The sequence below is a fragment of the Odocoileus virginianus genome, chromosome 3 (genome assembly GCF_023699985.2).
Source record: "Odocoileus virginianus isolate 20LAN1187 ecotype Illinois chromosome 3, Ovbor_1.2, whole genome shotgun sequence".
NCBI classification, from domain to species: Eukaryota; Metazoa; Chordata; class Mammalia; order Artiodactyla; family Cervidae; genus Odocoileus; species Odocoileus virginianus.
The window spans coordinates 48,894,338-48,916,106 of NC_069676.1; the positions used below are offsets into that span (position 1 = coordinate 48,894,338).

Sequence of the window (21,769 nt, forward strand, 5' to 3'; positions counted from 1 at the left end):
GTGAAATGGGTAAAACAAATTCCAATTTTCTTAGGAAATTTTTCTTTGCTTCATGAAGCTTTTACTGGTCTTATTTTGCATTGCAACAGATACTTACTAGTTGTGAGAATTTTATTAACTAGACATTTAAGCAGTACTGCTGCTGCTGCTAAGTCGCTTCAGTCGTGTCCGACTGTGTGTGACCCCACAGACGGCAGTCCACCAGGCTCCCCCATCCTTGAGATTCTCCAGGCAAGAACACTGGAGTTGTTTGCCATTTCCTTCTCCAATGCATGAAAGTGAAAAGTGGAAGTGAAGCCACTCAGTCGTGTCCGACTCTTAGCGACCCCATGGACCGCAGCCTACCAGGCTCCTCCATCCATGGGGTTTTCCAGGCAAGAGTACTGGAGTGGGGTGCCATTGCCTTCTCCGTAAGGCAGTACAGTCCTGAAAAAAAAATGTTTGGACCCTCTTTATCTCTCAGAGGCATAAGAAACAAATCTTATTTTTCTTATGCATAAGAGTAAGAATAGACAAGAACAAAATACTCTACTTGAATAATTCAGAAACAAGCTTGTACACTGCCAGATAGAATGAAATTCAAGATCAGATCCTTTTATATAGGAAAATTTAGTCATGATTGAAGAGGTGTCAAAATTACTGGGGGGAGGGAGAGACTGATTACTTTTCCAGTAAAATTGGCTGGAAAATTCATTATATAAAGAAAATATCTAAGTAAAAATATCTTTACAACCTTACTATTGGTTTCACTTTCTTAAACAAGGTTTTAAAAGCGCAAACAGGAGGTGGAAGGGAGGTTCAGGAGGAAAAATGTGTATACCTATGGCTGATTCATGCTGATGTATGGTAGAAACTCACACCATATTGTAAAGCAATTATCCTTCAATTAAAAAATAATAAATTTTGAAAAGTGCAAACAATAAAGATAAAAACTGATAAATATTACTACCTTAAAACTAGAGGATAGCTCAGATAAACTAGCAGATGGGATGCAGGGAGAAGCTACTTGCAACATTTTAACTCAGAAGGATTAATATTTAGATTATTCAGATAACTCCTCAGATCAGCAAAAGTCAGAAAATCAAGGGAGCCAACGGATTGTTTTTTAAAGGACAGAAGAGAAAAGTAATTCAAAAGAGGGGAAAACAAAGTCTGAAAAGAACACGAAGTGACACACAACCTCATTAGTTGATGATATACATGATAAAATGATTTTACACCCATAGATGAGAAATTTGGGTAACATCATATGGAACCATAGATGTATATGCATAGAAAATTACATATACCCCCATTTTGAGGGAATTTCAATAGTATTTAATGAAATTTAGTATGTTGTAAATTTAGTTTTACTAAAAATATAAAAATATACACAGTTTATGATCTAGCATTTCTACTTTGGGGCACATAGCCAGAAAATTCTAACACAGCTTTACAAAGTGATGTGCATAAGAATGTTTATCTTGGGAAAGCAAAGAATAGGAGTCTGTCTACATATTCATCAGTAAAGCAATTGATAAATGTGAAACATATTTGTGAAGGAGCACTATGCGTTATTCAAAAGGAGTGAACTTCCTCTGCCTACAATCCTACAATCTGCAGGAAACCTGGGTTTGATTCCTGGGTCAGGAAGATCCTCTGGAGAAGGGAATGGCAACCCACTCCAATAAGCTTGCCTGAAGAATTCCATGGACAGAGGAGCCTGGTGAGCTATACTCTACCGGGTGACAAAGAGTCGGACATGACTGAGCAGCTAACAGTTCACTTCACTTTACTGTGCAGTGTTGAAAAGGAGTGAACTTGGTATACAATCACATGGATAAATTCCAAATGTTTTAAAAGGAAGAAAAAAGACTGAGATTTATAGTACAGTACCAATATATCCATATAATAATATCTTACACTTGTAAAAATATACAAATATATAAACATTGGAAGAAAGGAAGAAGGAACAGATGTAGGAAAGAAGTTGTTTACACTATGTAAAACACACCATAGGGTGTGGACAGAAGTATGAGCTATACCAATATCAATGACAAAAAAAGAAACTATTCAAAGACACTGCTTAAATTGATCGCAGCATCATAGTTGATTTAGTATTGATCAGATCAACTTGGTTAAAATATATATATTATTTATGTATCCTCTCAGTAAGATCAATTCCCCACACTCCATGAGAACAAAGTATTTGCTTCTCATTTTGAGACATAACAGTATCCTTGAGATTTTATATTTTTAGTAAGGGTGGTATAGATTATGTACACCAACACTCCTACTGGAAAAAACAGCTTAATAAAACACTAATACATTGTCAGGTCACAGTTAATGTTAAAAGGTAATTCAGAAAGATAAAACAACACCCAATCCATTTTTTTCCCTGGGATTTGGAATTCTGGGAAATGTGAACCTCTATTTTGATGGTGTATTATGGGGGAGAAAATCAAAGCCTAACATACTGAGAAGCTGATAGAAGACCTTCACTTCAAAAAGTCTGGATTCCTAAGAACTACCACCTTTATGATAATAAACTGGAAATTGATGAGCCCCTGTGTGCAATTTTAGCCTTGAACTTGATTTTTAACGTTGAACTTAATTTAAGGTGGTAGTTGACAAGTAGTCGTCCCAGATCTTGATAGAACCAAATGGAGACCTTCTATGAAAGAAGGTTTATTCATCTTATGCCTAGAATTATTTATATAATTTTTATGTTAACTTGAATATAAAGAAAACTGCATGCACAAAGAAATATGACACCATGAGTGAAACCCAGCAAAACACGAAACAAAAAATAAACAAACTTGCAAATGGGCTTCCCTGGTGGCTCAGACAGTAAAGAATCTGCCTGCAATGCAGGAGACCAGGGATCCCTAAAGGAGAAAATGGCTACCTACTCCAGTATTCTTGCCTGAAGAATTCCATGGACAGAGGAAGTGTGGTGGGCTATGGTGCATGGGGCCGCAAAGAGCTGAACACCTAACAGTTTCACTTTTCAAATTTGCAAACACTTCAGATGTTTCAATTATCAGACACACTCTATAATAAGCTAACAACTTCAACTGAAATAAAATATATACTTTAAAATGTACAGGGAACAAGAAACAATAAAATATGAAAGATTAGGAAAGAATCAAGTAGAACTCCTATAATTGAAAAATGTGATACAATTTTAAGCTGCATAAAAGGTTTAATAGAAAACTAAATGCAACAAAATAATTTGTGGAGCAAAAGATATGGCAGAAAATAACTTATCTGACATGCAACTCATAGGGTTAATAAGATAGAAAATATGGGGGAGATGGTTAGAAAAGGATAACAGAGTAAACAAGTTTAACATATTTATCCAGAATTCTAGGAGAGATGAGAAAGACTGGATCGGAGGCAATATTTGAAAAACTAATTACCGGGGGACTTCCCTGGCGGTCCAGTGGTTAAGAATCCACCTTGCAATGCAGGAGACATAGGTTGGATCCCTGATCTAAGAACTAGGATCCCACATGCTGCTAGAGGGAACTACTGAGGCCCCTGAGCCCTAGAGCTGGTGCTCCTCAACAGGAGAAGCCACCAAAATGGGACGTCCGAGCACCACAACTAGAGAGTAGCCCCTGCTTATTGCAATTAGAGAAAGCCTGCATGCAGCAATGAAGACCCTGGTGCAGCCAATAAATAAATCTAAAAAAAAATAATGGCTGGGAATTCTTCAGATTCAAGAGACCCAAATAAGCCTAACAGGATAAACAAAAGATAACCATACCTGGAAACATCATTGTGAAATTTGAAAAAAGCAGAATTTTTTTTAAAGAAAAGTCATAGAAAAAAGACTTCATCTTTAAACACATGACAGGCTGAAAGCTATGTTCCATGTTGACAACTTCTCAACAGTAGCAATGGAAATTTTTAAAAAGTAAACTACCTTCAAAGTGCTAAAAGATATAGCAAACCTTCCTGCCTAAATAGTCTTTGCTTGTCATCAAATGAGGGAATCAAGTCAACTGGATGTCAGTTGATTTTAAATTAATCAAGATCATGGGAAAGAAGTGGGGTAAAGCTAGTTTTCAAATACAACTTCTTATAGTTTTCCTCTGTCTGTCCCTTACTACAGTCTTAAGTCCAGGAATTTGACTTACTGTCTAGCCTTCTTCATCTCTAGTGACATTCAATTCTTCCCTAGTCTAGCAGATCTATATAACCATGACCACTTCTAAAGAGAGTAGTCTTAAGAAAAAAAAAAGAGAGTAGTCTTTTAGAGCTGCATCTCTAAAATCATAAATTCAAACATACTTCTCTTAATTTACAACTTAAATTATTTCTCTAAGGGCTTCAGTCACCATTCAGATCAATAAGTCCCAAATTTTCTCTGCAGCCCAAACCTCCTTCCTCATTTTATATAATGTAAGATCATTTATGTAATAATTTATATGGATGCTCTATGGACACTTTAAACTCAACACGTTTTACATCAAAATTTTCCCTTCATCAAAACTAAGTGTTTTCTCTAGCTCTATACATATGACTTCTGGTCTTCCTGTGTTCACTCTATCAGTTAACAGAACTAAGAGTCACCCAGTTCCCTAAGCCTGAAAAAAAAGTACATTTACTTTTACTTGTTTTTATTCTACTCTGTTTAATCACCACATACTGCATATTTTATCTTTATTATCCTAATATAACTCTATAAGTGCATTTGTAGATGCACTTCTTAACTGTATTAATGCAATAACTTCTAATCTGTCCCTTGCCTTTAGTCTTACTCCTCTCTGATTTATCATCAATTCTGAAACAAGATCATCTTTTAAAAAATAAAACTGGGTCATGTCACTTTTCTATTTACAACCTTTCAATAATCTGACATTTCTATTTATGTAGAGTCCAAATACCTTGGCATGTGTTACAAAATTATTTGTTGATCTTTCTATGTGTTACAAAATTATTTGTTGATCTTTCTAATCTCACCATTTCTCTCTTCTTGCTCTATGACTCAGCCATACTGATCCTATTTCAGTTCTTCCAAAACACTTCTTTCATTTTGGATCTGTACAACCATGTTTTTAGTTTGTTGGAAACTTTAGCCCATGTCCAGTTTTTATTTGGATTACTCATACTCATTTTTCATGTATCAAACCAGAATTTACTTTTTCCAGAAAAGTCTTTCCTGTACTTCCAAATTCTGGTTAGGTGACCCTATGCTCTTATACAAGCATGAACTTTTGCTTATCATGGCATTCATTATGCTCTATTTTAAATGTGTGATCACTTTTCTGCCTCCATCTTTCAGGACGGAAACTATGTCTGTTTCCCATCCTACCCCTAACACTAATCACTGTGCCTAGCACAAAGTGTATGTTCAATAAATATTTGCCAAACAAATTAATGAATGGAGGAATAAAATATGTAGAATTATATCTCTGAAAGGCTTGGGTGTACAAAACAGAATTCAGTTCCACAACTAAACTGGGCTCCAGTTCGTTCAACTTTAAAAATGTTGACAGAAACTGGACATATCTTACATTATTCAATACTGATGAGCATTTACTTTCTACTGCTGCCAGGAAGGTCACTTATGGAGTATTCCTAAATAAACAGTACCTTTTACCCAGCCAGTATTGTCCAGCCTCCCCTGAAAAACTGTTTTCATATACCAGGTTCAGTTTCCAGTGCATGCCTTTATCCTTATCATTTTTTTGAAGTGTATTTGCTGATACCTAGAGAAGACTAAGATCTCTGGTCCCATTTCCAATTTTCCTCAGAAACTCTTGCTCACTAAGTCAATTACATAAAAGAGTCCTCTTAACTATTTTTAGTTGTTTTATATATTGTCTTCAGAGGGAGCATAAATTATCTAAGCTTGGGATGATATCTTAAATACACTTTTTATATCCACTACAGCTCTAGAGATGGTAGTCTATTATGTTAAAGACGTAAAAGTAACAGCATCACATAGGACAAAGAAAAAACTCAGAAAAGAAATATAGGTGAAATATAAGAATACAGGAGAAAATACCTTGTGCACCATCAACAAACACAGGATAAATTAATATTTTGTCTCAAACCTACTTAACTATATTTAAAACCTGAGAATCTGCAGAGTCGCGTGGTGGCGCTGCAGGATAACATTGGGAAATATTTGTACCATTAGCCGCTCTGGTTTCCGTGAACCTTTGGAACTGGGAGTGCCGGAGAATCAGTGGTGATTAAAAGAGGCTTTCAAGAGAAAGCTAGGGAGCCAAAAACTCCTTTGCCACAGAACTGCAAGTCTACAGGCTCCCAAAGGTTCATGCTGATAAGAGAAGCTGTTTGAGAGTGCATTGAAATATTTCCGCAGAAAGGCATTTGACTAGGGAGCCATGGAGCTAGGAAAAGGAAACCCTCAGCAGATAAGGCAAGTGCTGCTTTTCTTTGTTTTCCTGGGAGGGTCTTTGGTGTGTTCAGAGACCTGGCGCTATTCTGTAGCAGAGGAAACGGAGATCGGCTCCTTTATAGGCAACGTGGTGAAAGACATAGGTTTGGGTGTGGAAGACCTGTCTGCACGGGGGGCCAGAGTCATCTTTGACGATTATAAACCACACTTGCGGCTGGATCTGCAGACTGGCAACTTGCTCTTAAATGAGCAACCGGACCGGGAGGCACTTTGCGATCTTACCGAGCCGTGTATATTGCATTTCCAGGTATTACTTGAAAATCCTTTGCAATTTTTTCGAGCTGAGTTTTGGGTTGAAGACATAAATGATCACACTCCCACGTTCACAGACAAACATATATTTCTGAAAATCTCAGAAAGCACTGCTCCAGGAACCTCGTTCCAAATGGATAGCGCTCAGGACTTGGACGTAGGAAAGAATGGTGTCCAAAACTACACGTTAAATCCCAATCCTCATTTCCACCTTAAACTGCAAGACAGTGAGGAGGGTACAAAATACCCAGAGCTGTTACTGGACCAACCTCTGGATCGAGAAAAGGAGCCTGAGCTTAGATTAACGCTAACAGCCCTGGATGGCGGGTCTCCACCGAGGTCTGGAACTGCACTGGTGCGTGTGTTGGTCTTAGATATCAATGACAATGCCCCACAGTTTGAGAGATCCGTCTATGAGGTTCCGATACCAGAAAACAGCCCTCTGGACTTCTTGGTCGTCAAGGTATCTGCTACAGATTTAGATGCAGGAATAAATGGAGAACTATCTTACTCATTTTCCCACGTTTCCAGAGACATACAGAAGACATTTGAAATCCATCCAATTTCTGGTGAAGTCCGTTTAAAGGCGTTTCTGGATTTTGAATTAGTTCAGTCTTACACAATAAATATTCAGGCCATTGACGGTGGGAGCCTTTCAGGAAAATCAGTAATTTTAGTTAGTGTTGTAGATGTGAATGACAACCCACCAGAAGTAGTCGTAACATCTCTTATCAGCCCCATACCAGAAAATTCATCGCCTGAAATGGTGGTCGCGGTTTTTAGCCTCCGAGACCCAGACTCTGGCGACAACGGGAGGATGGTTTGCTCAATTCAGGACAACCTTCCGTTTCTCTTGAAGCCTAATTTCAAAAACTTCTACACCTTGGAAACAGAGAGCCCACTGGACAGAGAGAGCAAAGCTGAGTACAACATCACCATCACCGTCACTGACATGGGAACCCCCAGACTGAAAACCGAGCACAACATAACCGTGCTGGTGTCCGACGTCAACGACAACGCCCCCGCCTTCACCCAGACCTCCTACACCCTGTGGGTCCGCGAGAACAACAGCCCCGCCCTGCACATCGGCAGCGTCAGCGCCACAGACACAGACGCGGGCGCCAACGCCCAGGTCACCTACTCGCTGCTGCCGCCGCCCGATCCGCACGTGCCCCTCGCCTCCCTCGTGTCCATTAACCCAGACAACGGCCACCTCTTCGCCCTCACGTCCCTGGACTACGAGGCCCTGAGGGCCTTCGAGTTCCGCGTGGGCGCCGCCGATCGCGGCTCGCCCGCGCTCAGCAGCCAGGCGCTGGTGCGCGTGCTCGTGGAGGACGCCAACGACAACGCGCCCTTCGTGCTCTACCCGCTGCAGAACGCCTCGGCGCCCTGCACCGAGCTGGTGCCCAGGGCGGCCGAGCCCGGCTACCTGGTGACCAAGGTGGTGGCGGTGGACGGCGACGCGGGCCAGAACGCCTGGCTGTCGTACCAGCTGCTCAAGGCCACGGAGCCCGGGCTGTTCGGCGTGTGGGCGCACAACGGCGAGGTGCGCACGGCGCGGCTGCTGAGCGAGCGCGACGCGCCCAAGCAGCGGCTGGTGGTGCTGGTCAAGGACAACGGCGAGCCGCCGCTGTCGGCCAGCGTCACGCTGCACGTGCTGCTGGTGGACGGCTTCTCGCAGCCCTACCTGCCGCCCCCGGAAGCGGAAGCGGCGGCCGCGGCGCTGGCCGACCCGCTCACCGTCTACCTGGTTGTGGCCTTGGCGTCGGTGTCGTCGCTCTTCCTCTTCTCGGTGCTGGTGTTCGTGGCGGTGCGGCTGTGCAGGAGGGGCGGGGCGGGCTCGGCGGGTCGCTGCCGGGTGCCCGAGGGCCACTTCCCGGGCCACCTGGTGGACGTCAGCGGCACGGGGACCCTGTCGCAGAGCTACCAGTATGAGGTGTGTCTGACGGGAGGAACTGGGACCAGAGAGTTCAAGGTTCTGAAGTCTGTTGCCTCCAATCATCGGGGGTCCGTGATTAATGTAGAAGAAAACTCAGACTTTCTAAATGGTTTTGGATTCAATTAGGAATTTATCAGTTTATTGGAGTTGAAAGTTTTCTCAAAATATACTGTTCCCATTAGCTTTTAGATCCATATAGAATTTTTTTTTCTGATTTCATTTTCCTAGTTAAGAAGGTTAGCAATTTTTCTTAATGTATAGTCATATGTATGCTCTTTATTCTATTTTGATGGAAAGATCTTTCAACTTCATTACTGCAAAGTCACAAACATTTGTTCAATTTTTCAACTTTTTGTCATCAAACACTATTGATTTGAAGATGACCCCAGACGCATTCTGTTTGTTGTTCAAATACTGCTTCCTAAAAAAAAAAAAAAAAAAAAACTGCTTCCTAATTTTTTGATACTGTGGTTATGTAGGAGATGGGCATCATAAAATATAATGAATTATTAGTATATCTTCTATTGAATCATATTATGCCTACCTGTCTTAAATTTTTAAATGGAGAAATGTCTGCAAAATGCATGTTTTTGTTTCACAATTGTATTAAATGGAAGAGACTACAATTTCTCCTATACTTAGACTTTTGCTCTCTTTACATCAACCTTCTGTATATAACATGTTACTGAAATACTAGATTATTTAAAAATATTTAAATAATAGGTCCCTTTTGTGTCTATCTATCCCACCCTACCTTTTTCAGAAAACAACTCTCTTCAGCCATAAACATGCAGCCATGTTTATTTTATATGACTTATCTCCCTCTGTGATTTCAGATAATCAGACAAGGTGGTAGACATCGCTGATACAAGCTTGACCAATCTCATTTTCTCTGCTTTAAAAAATGGCTTTATAAACTAATATAAAATAGCCCATTAGATACCTAACAAGAAAATTATATCATGATGGCTAAATACATTAAAAAAGCACCAAAAGTCAATCTACTTAGATAAGAAGGAAGGAGATGCCTAAAGAGTAACCTTTTTGTGGATTTTTCTGATCTCTTTCAAGTAAGATTTCTCTATTGAGTTTTTGGAAACAAATATGCAATATTTTAATAAATTTCCCTCTAAATAACATAGCCAAATTGTTTTTCCCCTTGTAAAAAGCACTTTTAAGTAGTCTTGCATGGATTGGACCTTACTATTGGTTTGAGATGTTAAAAATAGTGTTTTTCATATTAATGTACTATTTAGGATCAAAGATTGTGGAATATTAGTAGTCTCTGAGGATCTATAAAGAATTGATGGATATTTCCAAACTGAATGGTCTTTGGAGTGTTTAACAGAAGTTAGAAATTCCTAGAAAAACACTTTCTTACCTAGTAGAATAACAGGTCCCACAGTAGAATTTTCTGCAACCCTATGGACTATAGCCCACCAGGTTCCTCTGTCCATGGGATTCTCCATGCAAGAACACTGGAGTGGGTTGCCATGCCCTTCTCCAAGGGATCTTCCCAATCCAGGGATTGAACCTGCATCTCTTCTGTCTCTTGTATTGGCAAGCAGGTTCTTTACCACTATTGCTACCTGGGAAGAAGCCCATTATGACATTAATGATATTAAAAAACACTGACAATGTAAAATGTGTTCTTAAAAGATGTACAACTTATTTGTAGATTCACTAGAGCTTTGTTATTATGTTCTTTATTATAATATATTCCTTTGCTTATAGGAACCAGGGCATTTTTGCCATTTAATAAAAAAACATTTTATGCCATTCTGAATTATTTCAAATTTCTATTCATAAGAGCATAGGAAAAAAAAACATTTGAGAACATGCTGCCTTGTTTATCCAGCTCATATAATGAAGTAGGATATCAACAAAACTGGCGACTTCTATATTAGGAGGAGAATCCATCCACCAGAATTTTAAAATTAATTGTGACTTATTCGTTGATCTAGTCAACAAATACTTGTTGAGTATCTACAGGAATGCTCTGCCAGGAACTGTTCTCTATGTTAGTGGGTGTAAAGGTGAACAAAACAAAGTTCTCAAACTCAATGATGACACAAAAAAGAAACAAATATGTAAATATGTACATACATGCTTTATAAGACAATGATCAATGCTAGGGAAAAAGAGAAGGATAAGAGAGATGGGAAGTGCCCTCATATGCATTTTTGCATAGTTTGAAAGTTTCATAAAATCTTAATTTTCTGACCTTATGTATAATAGGTATTATAAACTGGACTTAAATGGTAGCTTTTTCCTTTATGTGATTCAAACAATGGAAACCACAATTCTGGCACATAGGGTACATATAATTTAAAAGCATATGTAGAGGAATTCCTTCTGTTTCGTGGAGAGACTTTTAGTAAATCATATGGGCTTGTATTGTTATTTTTACAAGATGAAGATGACTGATCATCACTAAGTGTCCTTTCACTTCTAAGTTCTCCTCAAAGCACCTCACCTAGACAGCAGGTTCTAGAAGGTAGGGACAATGTCTGGATTGTTTATTGATGTATTTCAGAACCTAGTATATAGATATCAATCATACTTCCTTGAATGATGTATGAATAATTATGATTCCCTGATATTTTTCTGATTATATAATCTTCCCCAAAACATTTTCAAGCTTCTAATAGCCTTTTAGATTATTATAAAGAGGGAATACAATTGTAGCAATTATTTTCGAAGACAACGCATGGTGGCGCTGCAGGCTAAGGCGTCCAAAAACTATGCCCAGGAAATGCTCCCAATTTTACATCAGATCTCCAGCGCAAGCGAAAAGACTGTAATGTAAGCAAAGCTCACAAGTCTCCAGAAAATGCTACTCACCAACATTTCCGGAGAGGTTAGCAACTGGGAGAACCATCACATTCTCAGTCTCATCGCTCCCTAAAATAGAGCTGACCCTTGATCCTGGAAAGGCGTTTGTGGAAGTAAAGATGGAGGTTAGAGGGGAGCGTTTTCATCAACAAAGGCAAGTCCTGATCCTTTTTCTTTTGCTGGGAGTGACTTTTGCAGGCTGGGAATCCCGTCGCTATTCCGTGATGGAGGAAACAGAGACCGGCTCGTTTGTGGCCAACCTTGTCAAGGACTTGGGGCTCGGAGTGGGGGAGCTAGCTGCGCGGGAAGCCCGGGTGATCTCTGAGGATAACGAACCCCGGTTGCAGCTCGATCTGCAGACTGGGAAGTTGACATTAAATGAGAAACTAGACCGGGAGGAGATGTGCGGCGCTACAGATCCATGTGTAATGCATTTTCAAGTGTTACTGAAAAAACCATTGCGAGTATTTCAAGCTGAGCTACTGGTGAGAGACATAAACGATCATGCTCCTGAGTTTCCTGAAAGAGAAATGACTTTGAAAATCCCAGAGAACAGCCCTCCTGGGTCAGTGTTTCCTCTGAAAAATGCTCAGGATTTGGACGTGGGCAACAACAACATCCAAAACTACAGTATCAGTCCCAATTCTTATTTTCATGTTTCCACCCGCAACCGGGGGGATGGTAGAAAATACCCAGAGCTGGTGCTGGACAAAGAGCTTGATCGGGAGAAGCAGGCCTTGCTCAGATTAACCCTCACAGCGCTAGATGGCGGCTCTCCGCCTCGATCTGGTACCACCCAGGTCAGAATCTTGATCTTGGATATCAATGACAACGCCCCTGAGTTTGCGCAGGCCCATTACCAGGTGCAGGTCCCAGAGAACAGTCCCGTAGGCGCCCTAGTTGTCAAAGTTTCTGCTAGAGATTTAGACAGTGGGACAAATGGAGAGGTATCATATTCCCTGTTTTATAGTTCTCAGGAGATGAGCCCAACTTTTGAGCTAAACAGCCTTTCGGGAGAAGTTCGACTAATTAAAAAACTCGATTTTGAGACAGTATCCTCATATGATCTGGATATAGATGCGTTTGATGGCGGGGGACTTTCTGGAAAATGCTCTGTCTTCATTGAGGTGGTGGATATTAACGATAACGCCCCAGAACTAACTATTTCATCACTTACCAGCCCCATTCCTGAAAACTCCCCCGAGACAGAAGTGGCCCTGTTTAGGATTAGAGACCGAGACTCAGGGGACAACGGAAAGATGACTTGCTCCATCCAGGATGATCTCCCCTTTATTCTGAAACCATCTGAAGAGAATTTCTACACGCTGGTAACAAATGGGGCGCTAGACAGAGAAAGCAAAGCTGAGTATAATATCACCATTACTGTCACCGACTTGGGGACACCGAGGCTGAAAACCGAGCACAACATAACCGTGCTGGTGTCCGACGTCAACGACAACGCCCCCGCCTTCACCCAGACCTCCTACACCCTGTGGGTCCGCGAGAACAACAGCCCCGCCCTGCACATCGGCAGCGTCAGCGCCACAGACACAGACGCGGGCGCCAACGCCCAGGTCACCTACTCGCTGCTGCCGCCGCCCGATCCGCTCGTGCCCCTCGCCTCCCTCGTGTCCATCAACCCAGACAACGGCCACCTCTTCGCCCTCACGTCCCTGGACTACGAGGCCCTGCGGGCCTTCGAGTTCCGCGTGGGCGCCGCCGATCGCGGCTCGCCCGCGCTCAGCAGCCAGGCGCTGGTGCGCGTGCTCGTGGAGGACGCCAACGACAACGCGCCCTTCGTGCTCTACCCGCTGCAGAACGCCTCGGCGCCCTGCACCGAGCTGGTGCCCAGGGCGGCCGAGCCCGGCTACCTGGTGACCAAGGTGGTGGCGGTGGACGGCGACGCGGGCCAGAACGCCTGGCTGTCGTACCAGCTGCTCAAGGCCACGGAGCCCGGGCTGTTCGGCGTGTGGGCGCACAACGGCGAGGTGCGCACGGCGCGGCTGCTGAGCGAGCGCGACGCGCCCAAGCAGCGGCTGGTGGTGCTGGTCAAGGACAACGGCGAGCCGCCGCTGTCGGCCAGCGTCACGCTGCACGTGCTGCTGGTGGACGGCTTCTCGCAGCCCTACCTGCCGCCCCCGGAAGCGGAAGCGGCGGCCGCGGCGCCGGCCGACCCGCTCACTGTCTACCTGGTGGTGGCCTTGGCATCGGTGTCGTCGCTCTTCGTCTTCTCGGTGCTGGTGTTCGTGGCGGTGCGGCTGTGCAGGAGGGGCGGTGCGGGCTCGGCGGGTAGCTGCCCGGTGTCCGAGGGCCACTTCCCGGGCCACCTGGTGGACGTCAGCGGCACGGGGACCCTGTCGCAGAGCTACCAGTATGAGGTGTGTCTGACGGGAGGAACTGGGACCGGCGAGTTCAAATTCTTGAAGCCTGTCTTACCCAGTAGTCTAGAATCAAACTTTGAAAGGAAATCAGAAGGAAGTCCAACCTTCCAGAATCGTTTAGGCATCTGAAACTTCTCCAACTGCGTACATTAGTTTTATCTCTTACACCTTTCCCTTTTTTAACCTGGTAGTAATAATTCTACTCGTCTTTCTTTTCAAAGTTTTTCATAGTAATGCTAATCTTCGTTTTGTTGGCCTGTTTGCCCTATAATTAGTTTTCCAATTACTGTCAGTAAAATTTTATATCAGGAAAGTTCGTACTACTGGTTAAATTTTTAGTATTTCTAAATGATAATATGAAAGCCTCTCAGAATAAAAGTAATTCTAACTTTTAAAAGTTCTTTTCTCACTGTATATAACACGATGTAAAAATGTCTGACTCATTTATCATATTTCATTTTTTTATTACTGGAAGCTTTTTAAGTTTTTGTTATTTACACAGCTATGACTTTTCTATAACGCCTCTTCTGTTTGGAATGGAATCAGTTTATATTTGTGTGCTGTACTAAGTCGCTTCAGTCATCCCACTCTTTGAGACCCTATGGACTATACCTGCTAGGTTCTTCTGTTACTTATGTTCAATTTTTTCCAAGCTCTGTTTGGATTTTTGTTTTATCAGTAGATAGCAACATGTATAATTTCCTATTTATTTCAAAATCACTCTTGTAATCATTGGACTTTCACTTTAAAATACATGCTATCTCATGAAAGTATATCTTTTTCATCTATTCTTTCTGTTCTAATTTAATGTTGAAGACTTATAAGTTCTTCCTTATATCTACCTGAAGTTATGATCCTGTTAAGAGTTTAATGATACCCACAATGACTAATGAGTTCTCTTTTTTTAAAATATTTTTAATTAGAGGATAATTATAATATTGTGTTGATTTCTGCCATACATCAACATGACTCACCGGTAGGTATACATATGTACCCTCCATCATGAAGCTCCTTTCTACCTCCCACCCCCTAGGTTGTCACAGAGCACCGGATTTGGGTTCCCTGCCATCATACAGCAAATTTCCACTGGCTATCTGTTTAACATATGGTAATATATATGTTTCAATGCTACTCTCTCAAATCATGCCACCCTCTTCTTCCCCCACTGTGTCCAAAAGTCTGTTCTTTATGTCTGCATCTCCTTTGCTGTCCTGCCAATAAGTTTATCAATACCATCTTTCCAGATTCTATTTATGTGTGTTAATATGTTATTTGTTTTTCTGAATTACTTCACTGTATATAATAGTCTCTAGATTTATCCACCTTATTAGACTGACTCAGATGTGTTCCTTTTTGTAGTTGAGTAATATTCCATTGTGTATATGTACCACATGTTCTTTATCCATTCATCTGTTGATGGACATCTAGGTTGCTCACATGTCCTGGCTATTGTAATTAGTGCTGCTTTGAACACTGGGGTACACGTGTACCTTGAATAAGGTTGTCCTTTTCAACTAGGAGTTCTTGTGAATCTGCCTGCAGTGCAGGCAGTGCAGGAGATGCATGTTCAATCCCTGGGTCAGGAAGATCGCCTGGAGGAGGATATGGCAACCCACTCCAGTATTCTTGCCTGGAAAATTCCATGAGGAGGAGCCTGGCAAGCTACAGACCACAGGATCATAAAGAATCAGACACAACTGAGCACACATGCATACACCATATACTCTTAATGTCAATAGACATGACCAAGCAATACATTGCCTGCAACTGTCCCTTGCTATTACAAACAAATTCTCAAGTGAGCTCTAAATTCTGCCCCTAGAGGAGATATTGATGACACAGCATTCCAGTATCTGTCTTTGGATATGACATTGTTCTGGTTAATAGGTAATTTGAAAGGAAATCCATTGTAGAATTAACATTACTTAAGCAAAGACAACTTAGTAAAGATATGTTGGTGAGGGAGTTGAATGATTTGAAGAAATAATCAACTCTGTTGTCAGGACGACTCTATCTCCAGGAACCTGGTGTGGTTGGCAGAGTAATGAATGGCCCCTTAAAGACATCCACATCCTAATCCCTAGAACCCGTAAATATGCTGTTGTACTGCAATAGAAAATTAAGGTTCAGAGGTATTAAGGTTGGTAATCAGTCTTAAAATATGTATAATATCCTAGATGATTTGGATGGGCCTGATTTAATCAGTTGAAAGGCCTTAAAAGCAGCTTTGAGTCTTCTGGAGATGAAGAAATTCTGATTGTGGGCAGCAGCTTCAGTTGATGCCCCAGATTTCCAGCCTTTCCTTTCTGATTGCCTCCTCTACAGATTTTTGATTTGCCTAGCCAGCTCACCCAATCAAATAAGTCACTTCCTTGCAATAAATCTCTTAACATGTATCTCCTGCTGCTTGTTTCTCTGAGTGAACCGGGACTGATATGGATTTTGGTTCCTGGAAGTGGAGTCCTGCTGTAACAAATAACTAAAAACATGCAAACTGGTTTGGAATTGAGTAACAAGCATAGGCTGGAAGAATTTTGAAGAGCATGATGGAAAAGTCTTAGATTGCTTTGGACAGACTAGTGGTTGAAATATAAATGTTAATAACTCTGCTAGCAAAGATTCAGAAGGAAGTAAGTTGAGGAAGTATGGTTGAGAAAACATATACTGCCATGTAGAATACCTAAATCAAAACCTTAGGAGACTTGGTAGTAATATGGATGTTAAAGTCACTAATGATGAGGACTCAGAAAGAAATGAGGAAAATGTTACTGGAAACTGGAGGAAAGGGAATCCTTGCTACATAGTGGCTGAAACAGGTGACTTGTGTCCTGCCGTGGAAATGTGAGAGAAAAAGGACTTGTAAGCAATGAACTTGGATATTTAGCTGAGATTTCCAGGCATAGGTTGAAAGTGCAGCCTGGTTTCTTCTTGCTGCTTATAGTAAAATGTGAGAAGGATAAAATAGATTGAGGAAAGGACTGTTAAGCAAAAAGGAACCAGAATTTGATGATTTGAGAAATTCTCAGCCTATTCAGATTGTAAAAGATGCTAAAATTAGGAAAGAAAGCCAAGGATGTCATAGGTGTACACTATTTGTATTGGGCATACACACTGAGACAATACTATAATGAGATGAGATCTTTGAGGACCTTACATATATTTCTTATATGGGGTGTCTGTATGGGGTGTCTGTAAATCTTTGGGGACCAGAGAGTGGACTATGATAGAATAATGATCTCACAGAGTATCTATGTCCTAATCTCTGGAACCTGTGAATATCTTGTTATGTGGCAAAGGGGAATTTAAATTTCAGATGGATTTAAGGTTGATAAACAGCTGACCTTATAATAAGATTACTCTAAATTATCCAGGTGGGCTTAGAAACACAAGAACCTTTAATAAGTGCAAGTGGGAAGCAGAAAAGTATCAGAGTAGTAGTATGTGAAAAACTCTAAACCAGCTATTACTGAATTTGAAGACAGAAAGGAGCCACCAGTGAGAGAATGCAGATAGCCTCTAGAAGCTAGAAAGACAAGAAAATGTATTCTCCCTTGCTTCCAGACAGGAATATAATTCTACCTTAACTTTAGCCCAGTTTAACTTCAGACCTCCAGAACAGTAAGATAATAAATTTGTGTCATAATTTGTTAATAGTAGCTATAGAGCATGAATACAAATGGCTATCAACAGAGCTATTTCCAAGCCTATTTTTCTTTGCCTTCCCCTACTACAGGCCAAAATATTCATATTCCCATAATCTCTTGCAGATAGGAATGTCATATCACTCCATTATTGCTAATGATATGAAAGTATAATTGGGAATTGGGCTTAAGCGAAATATTTTTGAAAGGGATAATCTGCTGTGGCATGTTCCTTGGGATTTTTCCCATTTTCCTTTTTTCTTAATTGGCATTGGTATTGAGGAGTAAACTTTGAGTTGAAGCAACCAACCTGCAACCATGAGATGAATACCATAGAACAAAGGTTATATATACCAAGTATGGTAAGATGGAAAGCCCCTGAATTTCTTACAGCATTGTCAAGTTACCACAACATCTCTATGCTACCTCCTCCAAGGCTTTATGTTGCACTTTATAAATAAACTCTTCTGTGATTAAACAATTGTAGTCAGGTTTTCTGTTAATTATAGACAAATGCATTCCAAGCTGACACATCTCTTCTCTCCTTCTTGTGAGTAAGGTTGATTCACACAGTTGTCTGATTAGGTCCTAGGTTGTCTGTTTAAGATATATGACATGCTTGTCAAAAAAAATACTTTTACCTTCCCTTAGGTGTTATCAAGGGACAGTACTCTTGAGTTTCCATGGCTGACTTTATATCTTTATTTGGTCATCTCTCAATCTGACTAATAAAAACATAACACAAATAATTGAACTTCCTAAGGAATTTTTCTGGCTGGTAGCAACCCTAAAAATTGAGTTTTGGAAAACAGAATGAGAAAGGGACCTGATAAATGCCAGCTAGTGTAGCTTAAAAGTGTTTTAAGCATGCGTCAGTGGTGTCTTCACAAGATGACTAGAAGTTTATTTATGAAACAAACCAGAACATTTGTTTCCCTCTCAGGCATGGAAGTGGCACAGCCAAAAATTTTATTTAGTAAAATAAATTGACTACATATGAGTCCTGAAAATCTTCATAAGCATATCAACAATCTATATGTCTTGGTAGAATATGCTTGATGAAAGGATCAGAAATTCCTGAAAACCTTTTCAATATACAGAGATGTGTGTTTGAGGCTTCAAGGTGTCAGTAGCCACTATTTTCCTATCTTACTTTACAAGTACTTTATTGGTAAAGTGTAGAATTTAAAGGCATCTCCAAAGGCTTCCTACTTACATCTTTTTTGACTGATCTGGAATACCTTGAAAAGAGTGTTACTTCCAGTTTATCAGCATAATCATGAAAAATCAATAAAAATATATCAGTATACATGATGGAATTACCTCAAAAAGTTTTATAATTCCTTAGTTTCACCCAGTGTTTGTATATTTGTGTATGTTTGTATATGTGTGCATTTGTGTGTGTGTGTGTATGTATGTGTGTGGCAGGGGTGAGGGGGAGTAGCTTTAGCAGATGGTAGAGATGCTCTGCATGCAGAGATAATATACCAGAGTAACAATGCTTTTCCATAGCTTTTTGATAGCTTTTCCACACTGTAAAGATGTTTTTTTCCTTTAATGCATAAATGTATGTAATAGAATTACCATTGAGGAGGGAAGTGTAAACCAGACTTGGTCATTTTTTTCTATAGTGAGCTCAGGAAAGAGTAAAGTTGATATCAAGATGTATCAGGGCTGGAATTAGGGTGAGGTCAAATTGTTCATGTGTAGGGTTGGATCCTGTCTTTATTTAAAATATTGATATTTTGTTTCATCATAAATTATTTCATTAAGTTTGACTTTTTTGAATATTGAATTAAGTAGTATCTATCTTTACTTCCTAAGTTTTTTGTTGACCTGTTAATTTTGCTTCTGAGATGCTTACCTTCCCCTAGCCCTGGTCCTGTTGGTGGTTTCTATCTTGCAAGTTCAAATATCATCACAGCAGTAGTGATGGTGGTCACAGCTGAAATCTGAGTGGTGAGATCTGAATCAAGTCTGTCTCCATTCCAAGCTTGAGGTAGCAGTGGCAACAGTAGAAGAATACAAAGATCCTAGGAGATCCGACAAACTGAAGTCCTGCAGACTGGGAACGGAAGAGCACCTGTATGGCTGATTTATCAGGCAAATTGTTTTATGTTTTTCTTCCAGGTGGCATGCAGTGGTGTGAAAATGTTATCTATTGGCTGGTTACAATTTGCACTGTTGAGAATTTCTGCATCTGTGTTCATGAGGGATATTTGTTTCCCTATATATTTTTTCACATTATCCTCTTGTCAGTTTTAGTTTCAGGGTTATTCTGATCTCATAAAATGAGCTGACAATTCTTATTCCACCTCTCCTGTATGAAAGAGATATTTATTGTTTCTTTATGTATTTGACAGAATTTACCACAGAAGCCATGTGTGGCTAGCATTCTCTTTGTGGGGAAATTCTGAATTGCAAATTCAACTTCTTAAATAAATATGCTGCAATTCCAGTTTTCTATTTACACTTGTGTCAGTTGGTAACTCGTGTTTTTTAAACAATTCGTCCATTTTATCTAAGATGGTAATACATGAAGTTATTGATAATATTCTGTTATTATATTTTCAATATATTTATGATCTGTAGTGGTGCCCCTCTTTCATTTTTGGATATTGGTAAATATGTTTTCTCTCCTTTTGCCTTTATCAGTATTGCAGTTAGTATAATGATTTTTTTTTGTGTGTGTGGAAAATTTATTTTTAATTAAGAACTTTTGTAAAGGAATACTACACATTCATAGAAAAATGCTAGAATGATGACCACCAAAAATGTTAACCTGATCTGCAAGATTACTGAGAGGCCTTTTTGTTTCTTTATTATGTTTTACAATTTTTATACACCATTTTATTTAGAGAAGTAACTAAAAATATTATAAAGCCTTAGTAATGACTCAGATTAGGAACTTTCTTCAACTTTACTAACCCTCGATCCTGATTTATCACTTTAAAAGAGACAAAATAAATTCAGCAACTCAAATCTATTATTCCTTAATTTCCAATTACATACTGGAATTATATATGTATGAGTGAGTGAGTGAGTGAGTGAGTGAAGTCGCTCAGTCGTGTCTGACTCTTTGCGACCCCATGGACTGTAGCCTACCAAGATCCTCAGTCCATGGGATTCTCCAGGCAAGAATACTGGAGTGGGTTGCCATTTCCTTATGTAACTATGCTAATGCTACATCGCTTCAGCTGTGTCTGATCCTGTGTGACCCCCATAGATGGCAGCCCACCAGGCTCCTCTGTCCACAGGATTCTCTAGGCAAGTATACTGGAGTGGTTTGCCATTTCCTTCTCCAAGTATAATGATTTTATTAATTGTTTTTTTAAACCAACCTGTCTTTGTTATTTTCCTATTTCTGTTTCACTGATTTCTACTCATATGTTTTTCTTTTCTTATACCTATTTTGGGTTTAATTTTCTATTCTTTTTGTAGTTTCTCTGAAAGCTCAGATCATTGACTCTTTCCTAATACATATTAAAATGTAAAAAAATAAAAATTAAAGCTATAAATTTCTTGCTATGCATTAAGCTGCATTTCATGAATTTTGATACATTGTGATTTTATTACCATTAAGTTTGAATTTATCATTTCCCTGTTGATTTCTTCTTTGATCTACTGTTTAACTAGAAGTATGACTTAATTTCCAAATATCTGGGGATATTATTTTGGATACTCCAAATAGATCTGTTTTAGTCGTAGAACTTACTCTGTACAATTTCACTCCTTTAAAATTAATTGAGTTTTGCTGTTTTGTTGTTGTTATCTAACATATGGGTTATCTTGATATGTTTTATATGTATGCTTGAAAGAAATGTGTATTCTATAGTTGTGGTGTTTAGTATTTTATAAATATCAAACCAAATTGCTTTCATAATGTTTAAATATTCTTTATTCTTACCACATTTTCCTACACATTCTATCAGTTACTGGGAGAAAAATGTTAATTCTTCAATTGTTAATTGTGAATTTGTCTATTCTTTCAGTTCTAGCATTTTTTTAACCTTATGTATTGTGAAGCTTTGTTGTTAGATGTGCACATCATTAGAATTATTTTATCTTCATGATAAATTGACACTAATCATTATGAAATATCTTTTTGTTTCTAGTAATACTTTAAATCTGATATTAATAGAGTTACCCATATTTCTTATGCTTTGGGTTTGTATAATATATCTATTTTGATCCTTTTGCTTTTATTCTCTCTTTATATTTTAAGTTCATCTTTGGTGAACTATCATGCATAGAGTTGGATCTTGCTTTTTTATCCAGTCTTATCATTTCTGCCTTTTAATAAGAT

General features: G+C 39.8%; 3 protein-coding genes across 3 annotated transcripts in view; all 3 read left to right on the forward strand.

The window, feature by feature from the left end:
* The window catches only part of LOC139034404 (protocadherin beta-6-like), a 119,195-nt gene that overhangs the window by 77,732 nt on the left and 19,694 nt on the right, over positions 1 to 21,769 (forward strand). The window lies entirely within an intron of this gene.
* LOC110143275 (protocadherin beta-18-like) lies at positions 59 to 10,385 on the forward strand. The gene has a single exon (XM_020902908.2). The coding sequence runs from the start codon at positions 6,342 to 6,344 to the stop codon at positions 8,730 to 8,732; it is 2,391 nt and encodes a 796-aa protein (XP_020758567.2). The 5' UTR covers positions 59 to 6,341; the 3' UTR covers positions 8,733 to 10,385.
* PCDHB15 (protocadherin beta 15) lies at positions 10,468 to 19,929 on the forward strand. The gene has a single exon (XM_020902907.2). It carries the CDS (start codon positions 11,561 to 11,563, stop codon positions 13,949 to 13,951), a length of 2,391 nt encoding a protein of 796 aa, XP_020758566.2. The 5' UTR covers positions 10,468 to 11,560; the 3' UTR covers positions 13,952 to 19,929.

Excerpts from the sequence above, each read along its gene's own strand:
- PCDHB15 (XM_020902907.2), top strand. The coding sequence starts at position 11,561 with ATGGAGGTTAGAGGGGAGCGTTTTCATCAACAAAGGCAAGTCCTGATC.
- LOC110143275 (XM_020902908.2), top strand. The coding sequence starts at position 6,342 with ATGGAGCTAGGAAAAGGAAACCCTCAGCAGATAAGGCAAGTGCTGCTT.